We start from the raw sequence: 13,735 nt of genomic DNA, 5'->3' as shown, positions 1-13,735 counted from the left end.
AGCCCATCTTTGCATGAAATGTTCCCTTGGTAACTCTAGTCTTTCCCATTCTGTTGTTTTCCTCTATTTCTTTGCACTGATCACTGAGAAAGGCTTTCTTATCTCTCCTTGCTATTCTTTGGAACCTTGCATTCAAATGGGTATATCTTTCCTTTTCTCCTTTGCCTTTTGCTTCTCTGCTTTTCTCAGCTATTTATAAGGCCTCCTTAGACAACTGTTTTGTCTTTTTGCATTTCTTTTTCTTGGGGATGGTCTTGATTACTGCCTCCTGTACAATGTCATGAACCTCCGTCATAGTTCTTTAGGCACTCTGTCAGATCTAATCCCTTGAATCTATTCACTTTGAATCTAATCCCTTGAATCCCTTGAATCTATTTCTACCCCCTGCAGAAAAGGAAATGTTTGGCCATTGGTCCTCCAAGTCTTTGAATCACATTTCACATCCACACTCTCATAACCCTAGTTTTTCACTTCAGGGTCTACTTAATTAGAGCAATGCTATTATTGTATCATAAGTTGTTTGTAACATCCATTTATTCCTTTGGACACTAGTTGAATTTACTGACCAAAGGTACAATTTGTGAATATTGATGTTTCAGAGGTCATGGTAAATAATTAAAGCAGGAAAAAAAAATGATGTTCCGTAAACTTAAGAAATGACTGATGTTGTATGCCTAATATTTTCTGCAAATGTGGCATCATTTAGAAAAGCAAACATAAAAAAATAAAATACTGTGGGCTGGGATAGAAGCTATATACTGACGCCTGTAATTCTCGTGTTCGGAAGCTTTTAGAGCACAGAGCCTGGATTTGTGACATGTTCTTCTTCATCTAGATGTTGAATGCCTCAATATCTCAATCTGAGCTTAATGATTAGCATTAATCTCCATTGTGGTTTAAAATCAGCTTTCAACTAGAATCACTGGAGCAGTACATTGTACTCTTCATATTAGCTTTAAAAATGTACATTCTTAAGAGTACCAGTCCTCAAGCCTTGGTGAATTGCTCCTTTGTATGTAAATACACATTTCCTCTCCCCCACCTTCTTAAGAAAAGGTAAAGTGGATTTGGGGAATGATTTTGTAGCCAGCACATACAGCATTTCATTGCAGATGAATTGCTGTCAGATCTCATTTACTTCAAAGGAAAGGCAGCTCTGAGTAATTCCATCTGCTTTCAGATGCCGACACTGTGTTCCTTTTGAAAACTCCAAAATAACCTTTGGGATGAAGGTTTTGAATGAAACTGATTTTAGAGGAGCCATGGAGGGTGGATTTCATTAAAATCAATTCAAAGATCCAAAATGGTTAATCACAGAATAAGTGCATCTCACTTTGGAGGGAGGGGATCTTTTGACCTTTCAGAATTAGCATTGTTTTATTATGCATGGGTACATGCTAAGTCGCTTCAGTTGTGTCCCACTCTTCCACCTTGTGGACTGTGGTCCGCCAGCCTCCCCTGTCAATGGGATTCTTTAGGCAAGAATTCTGGAGTGGATTGCCATAGCCTCCTCCAGGGATTCTTCCCAATACGAGGATCAAGCCCAGTTCTCTTACGTATTCTCCATTGGCTGGTGGGTTCCTAACCACTAGTGCCACCTGGGAGAAGTGCCACCTGGAGAAGGCAATGGCAACCCACTCCAGTACTCTTGCCTGGAAAATCCCATGGATGGAGGGGCTTGGTGGGCTATGGTCCATAGGATCGCAGAGTCAGACAGGACTGAGTGACTTCACTTTCACTTTTCACTTTCATCCATTGGAGAAGGAAATGGCAACCCACGCCAGTGTTCTTGCCTGGAGAATCCCAGGGACGGAGGAGCCTGGTGGGCTGCCGTCTATGGGGTCGCACAGAGTCGGATATGACTGAGGCGACTTAGCAGCAGCAGCAGCAGCAGTGCCACCTGGGAAGCCCTTATTTTGTTTCAGAGGCATGTAAAAATCCCATATGATAAGACACATTTCTTTTAAACGTGAACTGTCACCCACCAGGCTCTCCTGTCCATGGGATTTCCCAGGCAAGAATACTGGTGAGGGTTGCATTTCCTCCTCCAGAGGACCTTCCTGACTCAGGAATAGAACCCAAGTCTCCTGCATTGGCAGGCTGATTCTTTACCACTGAGCTACCTGGGAAGCCCAATATAGACACCTATATAAGGCACCCTTCAAAAACTCACTTACTGTGTTGATACAGAGCCCTGGTGGCTGTGTTTCCAAAGACTGTTCTGCAACGTAGACTGGGGGGTCATGTCTCTGAAAACCCTTATCAGCCCTGCTGAGGATGGTGCACCAGAGACAAAGCTTTTAAATTTATTTTTATTTGTTCATTGTTTGGCCACAACGCCCGGCATGTAGAATTGTAATTCCCCAACTGGGGATCAAACCCACACCGCCTGCAGTGGGAGGTAGAGTCTTAACCACTGGACCACCAGGGGACGCCCCAACGAAGCTTTTTTAAAAGTTCAAATGTGAAGCTTCCACCCACTTGCTGGATGCTTGAAGAGCTCATGGTGGGGAAGAGAAATCCAGTGACTGCAAACCTGAGTAAGTGTTTGGTACCTCTTGAGCTCTGATGTTTTCTCTTCTTAGTCCCCAAATGGGGCCCCAGGCACCAGATTTGAGCTGATTTCTGCTCCAAGTGCCCCTCCCCAACACTCCCCCTTTCCCAGATCATGACCTGAAGGGTTCAGAGGGTAAGCTCGCTCATCTCCAAACACCATCTCCCCAAGACATTCCCAGGCACCGTGTGCATCAGGACCAGCGTCACAGCACAGTCATGTTCTCAGACTTTGCCTTTTTGAAGAGGTAACTTTACACCTAAAGAAAGTGACTTGAGAATCAACCATCCTTAATGTCACATCTTGGCTGAATGAAAATAGCATTTCCATATGCTTTTTAAATGACATGTTTTTTTTTTTCTTTCTCTTTTATTAAAGTATAGTTGGTTTACAATATAATATTAGTTTCAGCTGTACAGCAAAGTGATCCTGTTATATGTATGCATCTATATTCTTTTTTCCCAATTCTTTTCTATTATAGGTTATTATAAGATATTGAATATACAGTTGCTTATGCTATACAGTAAATCCTTGCTGTTTAAGATGAACTTTGTCTCCCCAAAATGATGGTGATGAGGAATGGATTTGAAACCCGCCATGCCAGTCGAGAGCAAAGCTCCCACCAGGGCAAGACCACAGTTTTGTGATTCTTGGACTGTGGTCTTTTCCAAAATGCCAGATGGTACTCACTGGAGGTCGGAACCCAAGGCCCAAATAGTGGGCTCATAAGGGGGCTGTGACCCTAACGCTGAGATGCGGAGTTACTTTCTGCCCATGCTGCTGAGTTTTCTTGTTCCCAAGTGTAATGAGAGTTGTTGTTGTTCAGTTGCTAAGTTGTGTCCAACTCTTTTTGACCCCATGTACTGCACATGCCAGGTTTCCCTGTTCTTCACTATCCCCTGGAGTTTGCTCAAACTCATGTGTTGAGTCAGTGATGCCATCCAACCATCTCATCCTCTGCCTCTCTCTTTCCCTCCTGCCCTCAATCTTTCCCAGCATCAGGATCTTTTCCAATGAGTTGGCTCTTCGCATCAGGTAGCCAGAGTATTGGAGCTTCAGCATCAGTCCTTCCAAGGAATATTCTGGGTTGATTTCCTTTAGGATTGATTGGTTTGATCCCCTTGCAGTCCAAGGGACTTTCAAAAGTCTTCTCCAACACCACAGGTTCAAAAGCATCAGTTCTTTGTCGCTCAGCTTTCTTTATGGTCCAACTCTCACATCCATACATGACTACTGGAAAAACCATAGCTTTGATTCTAATGATAGTGGAGGGTCCCAATCTTTACCCTATAAGATGAGAAGGGAAATTTATGACTTGGAGACTTTTATCATCATGAGGAACCCCATGCTGGCTGATCCCAGGCATTTGAGACTGGAAAGGTTGTTTAGTGGGTAATCAGGTGATAAATCTTATTCCTCCTTACGTCTGTATCCATGCCAAAGGGATGTGTACAGATCTGGTGGCAATCATATGGCTGGTGCTGAAAGAAAATTACCCATCAAGGAAAGTGAGAATGATGATAATTAAAAATGTATACTCCAAGGACTTCCCTGCTGCTCCAGTGGCAAAGTTTCCATGCTCCCAATACAGGGGGCTGGGGTTGGATCCATGGTCAGGGAACTAGATTCCACATTCCACAGCTAAGAGTTCACATGCCACCATGGAGATCCTGCGAGCAGCAACCAAAACCTGGTGCAGCCAAATAAATAGGTAAATATTTTCAAAAAGTGTACTCCAGGCTGCCATTGAAGAAGGGTGAACTGAACATTGGAGAAAGAGAAGGTTTCTTTGTGATGTTGCAGTAAGATAGGCCATTACAGTATATAGTTTGCCAACACTTGCAAATACAGTCAGTCGTTAAGATTCAGTGTGTAGTTGGAAAATCCGGAATTTGTGTTGGGAAACCACTTTGGGCAAAGTTTTGGGGTGATTTTTTGGGTGGTGCCAGAGCTCCAGTGAAACTAAGGAGTCATTCTGTCACAGATTGGCTCATCTCACCACACAGACTCTGACAGTGATCGCCCACCTGTCTCCTTTGCCCTTTACATCCTTTCAGGCAATGGATTTGGAAGTTCCGGTGTTGGCGAGGAACATCCCCGGAAACTCTGCGGTGGTGAAGCATGAAGTTACAGGATTGCTGTTTTCAGACCCTCAGGTAAAGGAGAGCGATTTCTCTGTATTCACCTGGTCTGAGTCGTTTTCATCCGCCTGTGGTTCAGAGAGTCTGTAATTTGCATCTTTGTGATTAGCTCTCAGTGTTCCCTTTACACAGTAAGTCCCCTACAGACAAACAAGCCCAATTCTGAGAGCACATTCATAAGTCCAGTTTGTTTGTAAGTCCAGCAAAATTAGCTTAGGTACCCAACTAACACAATTGGCTATACAGTACTGTACTGCAATAGGGTTATAATACTTTTCATATAAATACTACATAAAAAGCAAACAATTAAGAAAACATTTTTAATCTTACGGTGCAGGACCTTGAAAAATACAGTAAGACAATTGACATACAGGGGCTGGCAGTGAGTGAACAGACGAGTTCACTCACTGAGTGAACTGACTAGAGGAGGGAGAGGAGGTGGGAGAAGGCAGAGCTGAAGGATTGTCAGCAACAGGAGACGGAAGGCAAGCTGCAACTTCACTCACGCCTGATGTTGATGGCTCAGGTTCCGGTTCCTTGCTGGATTTAATTCTATCGACCCTCTTAAAAAAACAATCCAGTGATGTCTGGGTAGTAGCTCTTTTTTTCTCATCATAGATGACACAGTAGCACTGGATTGCTTTCTGAACGTCTGCTGCAAGCTTCATGTACCATTCGACATGAGGGCCCTGTGCCTCAGAACCTACCAGTGCCTCCTCAAGTAAAGAAAACCCCCAGGCCATTTCCTGCATCATGAGTCTCTTCAGTTCTTCAGTTACTCCTTCTGCCTCTTGTCTCTCTTCATCCTTTCTCCGCCGCTGCTCTCAGGCTTGTTTCTGGGCATCCTGGACTTGAAATAAAGATGCTGTACTCTTGTACTGTATACAGTGCTGAGCAGTAAAGTACACAAAAGCACAGCCACTCGTAGAGGAGGCACGTGACAACGTGCGCCAGTGGTGGTGGTTTAGTTGCTAAGTCCTGTCTCGTTCTTGCAACCCCTGTAGCCCACCAGGCTCCCCTGTCCTTGTGGTTTTCCAGGCAAGAATACTGGAGTGGGTTGCCACTCCCTACATGATTGGACTTGCGAATGCGAATTAGCATCTTTGAAAGCTAGCAACTTGAAGGTTTACATGTAGGGGACCTACTGTAATCAGTAGAAGAGTATATGGAACACAGGGTCACTTGGTCACATGGGCAGCCTCCTGGACATGTCACTAAAAGAAACCTAGGGACTTTCCAGAAACATGAGACCTGGGTTCTATTTCTGATGCTGCTGGTGTTGATTACCATGACCTTGAGCAAGTCACTTCCCTTCTTAGATGCTTGAATTTCTAGTTTCTTTTTTTAAAGTTTATTTTATTGAAATATAGTTGATTTACAATGTGTTAGTTTCTGCTGTATAGGACAGTGATTCAGTGATATATGTATATACATGTATGCATTCTCTTTCATATTCTTTTCCATCATGGTTTATCACAGGATATTTAATATAGTTCCCTGTGTTCTACAGTAGGATCTTGTCATTTATCCATGCCATATATAGTAGGTTGCACCTGCTGCTGCTGCTGCTAAGTCGCTTCAGTCGTGCCCGACTCTGTGCGACCCCATGGACGGCAGCCCACCACGCTCCCCCATCCCTGGGATTCTCCAGGCAAGAACACTGGAGTGGGTTGCCATTTCCTTCTCAAAAAGTGAAGTTGCTCAGTTGTGTCCGACTCTTCGAAATCCCATGGACTGCAGCCCACCAGCCTCCTCCGCCCATGGGATTTTCCAAGCAAGAGTACTGGAGTGGGGTGCCATTGCCTTCTTATCTACTAACCCCAAACTTCCAAATAGATTTCTGGTTTCTGATGCAGGTGTTCTTCAGGTATAATCCTATGCTTCTGGAATATCCCCCAGTATTCAGAAGATTGCCATATATCTGATCCCTTGCAGTTCTTCAAAACAATGTACAGAAGAGGCAGCATGGTTGTGTTCATACATGTATGTGTCTGATACATGTGTGCATCTGAAATTAAAATAAAGGCCAGTGCAGTTGACATTGGGCACAGATGATGGGCACAGTGCCATCCAGGGCACACGTGTGTGCCAGGACCTTCCAGGATATGTGTGAGGGGGTTCCAGCCCCAAGGTCTGAAGTTCCAAGGATGTGCCTTTAAACCCCCGGGACCCTGTGCAGGGCGTGTAGCCTTAACCTGAGTCTCCAAGCTCCATCTTCTCCTCGGGACAAGTGGAACTAATTTTAACAGCGCATAGAGGTTAAAGCAGCTGATGATATACAGGGCTGAGCCGTGGGTACGGCACTCAGCCCAAGGCTCTGGGTACCGTTATCAGCAAAAGGAGAGCCCTTGATGCCCTATAGCTCGTGTTGTTGTTGTTTAGTCAGTAAGTTGTGTCTCACGCTTTGTGACCCCTTGGACTGTAGTCCTTCAGAATCTTCTGTCCATGGAATTCTCCAGGCCACAATACTGGAGTGGGTTGCCATTTCCTCTTCCAGCAGACTTCCAGATCCAGGGATCAAACCCACATTTCCTGCATTGCAGGCGGGTTCTTTATCACTGAGCCACTGTGGAAGCCCTTTCCTTTGAATGTTGTTGTTTGAGGAGGGCGGGGCAACCCACTCCAATATTCTTGCCTGGAAAATCCCGTGGACAGAGGAGCCTGGAGACTACAGTCCATGGGGTCAAAAAGAGTTGGACACAACTGAAGCAAGTTAGCATGCACGCAGTGCACATGTTATTTTTTAGTTGCTAAGTCATGTCTGACTCTTTTGTGACCCCATGGACTGTAGCCTGCCAGGCTCCTCTGTCCATGGGATTCTCCAGGCAAGAATACTGGTGCAGGGTGCCATTTCCTTCTCCATCGGATCTTCCCAACCCAGAGATCGAACCTGCGTCTCCTGCATTGCAGGCAGATTCTTTACCACTGAACCACTGGGGAAGCTGAGCCATCGGGGAAGCCCTTTCCTTTGAATAGTAACCCCTAAAAGCCAAAACAATACCAGGAAATGAAGAGTGTGTAGTGGTTCCCTGCTGATTCTCTAGACAAAAGCATATTGCTTTTTACCACGTTCTGCATCTCTCCACATCAGCACCAGCCATGCCGGAGGTCATAGGATATTGTCTCCCCGTGGGCAAAGAGATTTTATTTTTATCTTCCCAAACACACTGTCTATTTATTTTATAGCTCAATTTCAAACCACTGCAGTTTTATCAGCAAGTGTTTGAATAGCCATCACTTACAAATGGGTGTATCAAGTCCAGTGTTAGAACAAGAACAGTTTGGCTCTCCTGACTTCATTTCATGTTCCTTGTAAGACATTCCTTTTAATATTTGCAAATAACGATCCTGTCACTGACACATCCAAGTTATTTCTGCTGGTTACCGGCTTCCTGTGAGTTATCAGACACAGCCCCGAAGCACTGACAAAGTTAAGGCTTGGGCCTATTTTGATTCCAACTCTTTAATGTTACTTTTACAAAGGATGTTAAAAAAAAAAAAAAAATAGAACCGCTCTATGTTTCAAACAGGAGGAGGCTGTGGTTTTTTTTTTTTTTTTCCTTTTTAATATCACATTTTGAAACATGTGCTAGACACAGATATCACACGTGGCTTTGTTTCATAGTCATGATCAGACTCGACCTAGCATGGAGTGGGAGCTGTTGCTTTAAAAACAAATGTGCATTTTCCACAAGTCAGTGGCTGCGGTTGCTGTCATCTCGGTTCAGGAGCTCAGATGAAATTAACCACTGACTGGTTGTCAGTGTTTGTGAGATTTATTTCAAATGTGTATTCAAATATGTCCTCGAAGCTCTGTCTCACTTATTAAGAAGGGACTTCCATGCAAGGGTGTCAGCTTCATAAAGTTAATATAGATAGATACATAGAAACACAGATGGATACATAGTTACATATATACATAGATACATACATACGTACACACATGTGCATTTGCTCTGTCCTGTCCAACTCTTTGCAACCCCATGAACTGTAGCCTGCCAGGCTCCTCTGTCCATGGGATTTTCCAGGCAAAAATACTAAAGTGGGCTGCTATTTCCTACTCTAGGAGATCTTCCCGACCCAGGGATCAAACCCTCGTCTCTTGTGTCTCCTGCATTGGCAGGCAAGCAGACTCTTTACCACTGAGCCACCTGGGAAAGCCACATACATACATATAAAATGCAAAAAGTCATATTTTGGATTTTCAACAAAATGATGATTAAAAATATTCAGCTGTGGTAGGAACAAAATAACCTCTGTTTTTATACACCTCAACCATGGAAAACCTTAATTTACATGAAGCTTTCCAAACCTACTAAACATTGATTTTTTTGTTGTTGTTACCTCGACAATCTCATTCTTTTTCTTTTTAGGAAGAAAAGAGCTGAGCTATTTTATGGCACCATTTTATAGCTTCAGAATTAAAATCCATTTGACATTTAATAGAAACTGTGAATCTATATTCTTTGTCAAGGACAGACTTTTGAAGTGTGGTCCAAACTAATGTTGCTGGGAGGTTCTGTTTGTTTTTTAGGCAACTGTAAAGAAAATCATAACTTTTGTAATAATGATGATGACAGCTAACATTTATCATGTATGTATTTTGTTCCGGCCTCTCTTCTTTGTGTTCATCATGCACTTTTACTAAGACTGTTTGATTTTCAAACTTTGATAGTCAATCCAAAGTTTCAGGTTTGGAAGAAGTGAGGCATGTCGGAGACATAGCAGCCTCCTTCAGGCTGTGTTTGGAACTTGAGTTTTCCACTCGAAATATGAGTGATCCTGGACACATTTCTTCTTCCTGCACTCAGTCCTTGATCCTTAAGATGGAGATAATGATGTTGGTCTTTGGGGAACAGCAGAAAGCACGTGGGGTTGAATTCCGTCCTTGGTCTCAGTGGAGAGCTGTGTGGATACAGAGTTAATCATATTCACGGTGCTGACCGCTGGGTGATGTCATTGGCTGCCCCCTGGGAGCTATATAGTCTGCAGAGCTCTGGAATTAGGTTCAATACAGCGAGACGTTCTCCTTGTGAGATCTGGCCAGCGTCATGCAAAATATCATTTCTCTTTTTATTCAAAACAAGTGTTTAACTTTTTAATTCTGTCTATCTATTTTCGATTGATGATTGCTTTACAATATTGGTTTGCCATTCTCTCCATTCATCTCACCCTCTCCTTCCTCTCCCCCACCTTGTCCACAAGCCTGTTCTCTATGTCTGCATCTCCATTGCTGCCCTGTGAATAGGCTCATCAGTACCATCTTTCTAGATTCCATATATATGCGTCAATATATGATATTTGTAAAGCAAATTTTTAACTTTTTAGTCAAACATTTAGGATTCTTGGATATTAGGCGCTGGTGGTAAAGAACCTGCCTGCCAATGTAGGAGACATAAGAGGTGTGGGTTCGATCCCTGGGTCGGGAAGATCCCCTGGAGGATGGCACGGCAACCCACTCCAGTGTTCTCGCCTGGAAAAATCCCATGGACAGAGGAGCCTGGAGGGCTAGAGCCCACGGGGTCGAAAAGAGTCAGATACGACTGAGTGAACTTAGCACTAACACATGATGTATAAGCCCCCAACCAGTCCCTTCAAAATGTAAAAGCACAGATGAATGTTCACTGTTGATCGGATTTCCACTGAAGCCCAAAGGAAGCTCAGGGCAAACTCAGTTCAGTTCAGTTCAGTCGCTCAGTCGTGTCCGACTCTTTGCGACCCCACAGACTGCAGCACGCCAGGCCACCCTGTCCATTGCCAGCTCCAGGAGTTTACTCAAACTCATATCCACTGAGTCGGTGATGCCATCCAACCATCTCATCCTCTGTCGTCCCCTTTTCCTCCCGCCTTCAATCTTTCTCAGCATCAGAGTCTTTTCAAATGAGTCAGCTCTTCACATAGGTGGCCAAAGTATTAGGATTTCAGCTTCAGCATCAGTCCTTCCAGTGAATATTCAGGACTTATTTCCTTTAGGATGGACTGGTTTGATCTCCTTGCAGTCCAAGGGACTCTCAAAAGTCTTCTCCAACAACACAGTTCAAAAACATCAATTCTTCAGCACTCAGCTTTCTTTATAGTCCAACTCTCACATCCATACATGATTACTGGAAAAACCATAGCTTTGACAAGATGAACCTTTGTTGGCAAAGTAATGTCTCTGCTTTTTAATGTGCTGTCTAGGCTGGTCATAGCTTTTCTTCCAAGGAGCAAGCGTCTTTTAATTTCATGGCTGCAATCACCATCTGCGGTGATTTTGGAGCCCCCCAAAAATAAAGTCTGTCACTGTTTCCCCATCTATTTGCCATCAAGTGATGGGACCAGATGCCATGATCTTAGTTTTCTGAATGTTGAGTTTGAAGCCAACTTTTTCACTTTCCTCTTTTCACTTTCATCAAGAGGCTCTTTAGTTCTTCCTTGCTTTCTGCCATAAGGGTGGTGTCATCTGCATATCTGAGGTTATTGATATTTCTCCCGGCAGTCTTGATTCCAGCTTGTACTTCATCCAGCCCAGAGTTTCTCATGATGTACTCTGCATGTAAGTTAAATAAGGGGGGTGACAATATACAGCCTTGATGTACTCCTTTCCCTATTTGGAACTAGTCTGTTCCATGTCCAGTTCTAACTGTTGCTTCCTGACCTGCATATAGATTTCTCAATAAGCAGGTCAGGTGGTCTGGTATTCCCATCTCTTTAAAAATTTTCCAGAGTTTGTCATGATCCATACAGTCAAAGGCCAGGGCGAACTAAATCCCAAGTCAATATAACATTTATTTATATGGATTTGCCCTTTAGGGTGACCATATTGTTCATTGTGCAAAACCAGGATATCTTTGAGAGTGAAAGTGGTGTTATTATTTGTGTTTAAACTTTTGGCCACACTTTGCAGCATGTGGGGTCTTATTTCCCTGACCAGGGATTAAATCCATGTCCCATGTATTGGAAGTGCAGAGTCTTAATCACTGGACTGCCAGTGAAGTCTCAAAGAGGGTGCTATTGATAATTATGCTGAGATGACAGCTTTGCACCTTGAACAAAATGACTGTCTGATTGAAAATCTGGGATCAGGTGCATGGCTGGTATTTGTCCCGGGACCAGGGTGAGTCCAACCACGTGTAGGAGTTACAATTTCCTAATAGCCACGTTCAAAGAAAATAAAAAGAAACAGATGAAATTCATATCAATAAGACAATATGTTTTATTTAGCTCCATCTAGCCAAACTTGCATCCTCTCAACATGTAATCGATATAAATATTTTGTTAAAAGATTTATTTATGGTTGCTCTGGTTCTTCGTTGTTGCGTCTGAACTTTCTCTAGTTTCAGTGAACGGGGGCTTCTCTTTGTTGCAGTGAGCAGGCTTCTCATTGCAGTGGCTTCTCTTGTTGCAGAGCACCAGCTCTAGGCATGTGGGCTTCAGCAGTTGTGGCGCACAAGCTTAGTTGCTCTGCACCATGTGGGATCTTCCTGGACGAGGGATCAAACCCATGTCCCTGCATTGGCCAGTGGACTCCCAACCACTCGACCACTAGGGAAACCCGGTATGAATACTGTTTAATGAGATCTTTACATTCTTTTTTTTTTTTTTTAAGTCTCTGAAATCTTGTGTGTATTTTACACACCAGCTCATCTCCATCTGGAGATTAAATTTGTATTGAACTACTTGGTTTGCATTGAGACTCCATACCGTTTGCAGTTGGGAAAGTAGATGCGCGTATGCAGGCTGTTCCAATACACTTGAAAAGCTTTGCAATACCTGACTCGAGCACCAGTTTTAAAATTTAAATTTAAGTCCACTCAAGTGAATAATTAAAAATGCGGTTCCTCGCCGCCTGCACTGGCCACACTTCCAGAGCGCAGAGTGGGTGGTGGGGCTGCGTGCCTGGTGGAACTGCTCTCAGGAGAGGGAGTGAGTGATGGGGCAGGTGGTCCCTGCCTGACCTCCTCTGGGTGCTGGGTGCCCTTGGAGGAACTGTGCCCATTTCTCTTATTATTTCTCACGAGTACCCCACACAGGCTGGAGGTGGTGGGGCGGGGACTCGAACCCGCAGCCTGATGGCAGAGTCTGCTCAGCCGTTCCTGAGAGCCTTTGCACAGGATTCCTCCTGTGGCCACCTCTCCCTCTGTCTGTCTCTCCTCTGCTTCCATGTCTCTCTTTGTCTTGCACTCCCTCTGTCTCTCCTTTCTCTGTCTCTGTTTCTCCTTCTGTCTCTGTATGTCCTTGTCTCTGCCTTTGTCTCTGTCTCTCACTCTCTGACTCTCCCTCTTCTGTCTGTGTGTGTCTCTCTCTTTCTCTGTGTCTGGGTCTGTGTCTCTGGATCCCCCTCCACTTTGTGTCTGTGTGGGTCTCTCCTCCTCTCTGTGTCTCTCTGCCTCTCCTTTATCGCTGTCTGTTTTTGACTTTGCCTCTGTCTCTGTCTCTCTCCCTCTATCTGTGTCTCAGCCTCCCTGCCACACGTCTGTGTCTCTCTTTCAGTCTCTGCCTCCCTCTCCAACGCTCTCCCTCCCTCCCCTTCTCTCGTCTGGGGAGAGAAGGGACACTTTTCCATAGGACCGTCCTCTAAAAGGATTCTGCTCATGATTTTGTCCAAGTCCCTGGGGAAAGCGGACGTCTTTCTAAGTCCCAGTCCTCTTTGGCTTCTTTGCCTGTGGCTGGTCTGTGGGATCAGAAAGACACAGATGGCAAGGGATGCCCCAGGTGGGCACAGCACTGAGTGATGCTGCACAGAGCCAGACTTGGCCAGGTGAAGACGAGCGCAGAGCCACCAGGTGGGGCTCAATGCTCAGGAAAGGCCAGGCCAGGCCACGCAGTGGATCAGGGATGGAGCACAGGCTCTTCCTGGTTCTGGTCCAGGGTCTTGCTTCAGGCCATCAGGCAAAGTCTGACATTCCCCTAAAATAGGAGAAATACGGGACAGTTTTTTTTTTTTTTTCCCCCCAACTGTAGAGTCTTCATTTGCCTTTCCAGGGCAGGAGAAAGCATCTCGGACTTGGCCTTCTGGCCTCACCTCTGCCGGTGGCCTGCTTCTCACAGGCTACATGTG

General features: G+C 44.6%; 1 protein-coding gene across 3 annotated transcripts in view; it reads left to right on the top strand.

The window, feature by feature from the left end:
- The window catches only part of GLT1D1 (glycosyltransferase 1 domain containing 1), a 117,514-nt gene that overhangs the window by 89,263 nt on the left and 14,516 nt on the right, over window positions 1-13,735 (top strand). For 2 of the 3 annotated variants that reach the window (XM_005217659.5, NM_001192447.1), the window contains one exon: window positions 4,612-4,710. In XM_005217659.5, the coding sequence (XP_005217716.1) occupies window positions 4,612-4,710 (99 nt within the window). Of the gene's footprint in view, window positions 1-4,611; window positions 4,711-5,313; window positions 5,438-13,735 lie in introns of those variants that run through there. The other variant, XM_024977227.2, reaches the window with a different exon arrangement.

The sequence above is a fragment of the Bos taurus genome, chromosome 17 (assembly GCF_002263795.3).
Source record: "Bos taurus isolate L1 Dominette 01449 registration number 42190680 breed Hereford chromosome 17, ARS-UCD2.0, whole genome shotgun sequence".
NCBI classification, from domain to species: Eukaryota; Metazoa; Chordata; class Mammalia; order Artiodactyla; family Bovidae; genus Bos; species Bos taurus.
The sequence above is the reverse complement of the archived record's forward strand: the minus strand, read 5'-3'. Positions and strand labels throughout refer to the sequence as shown.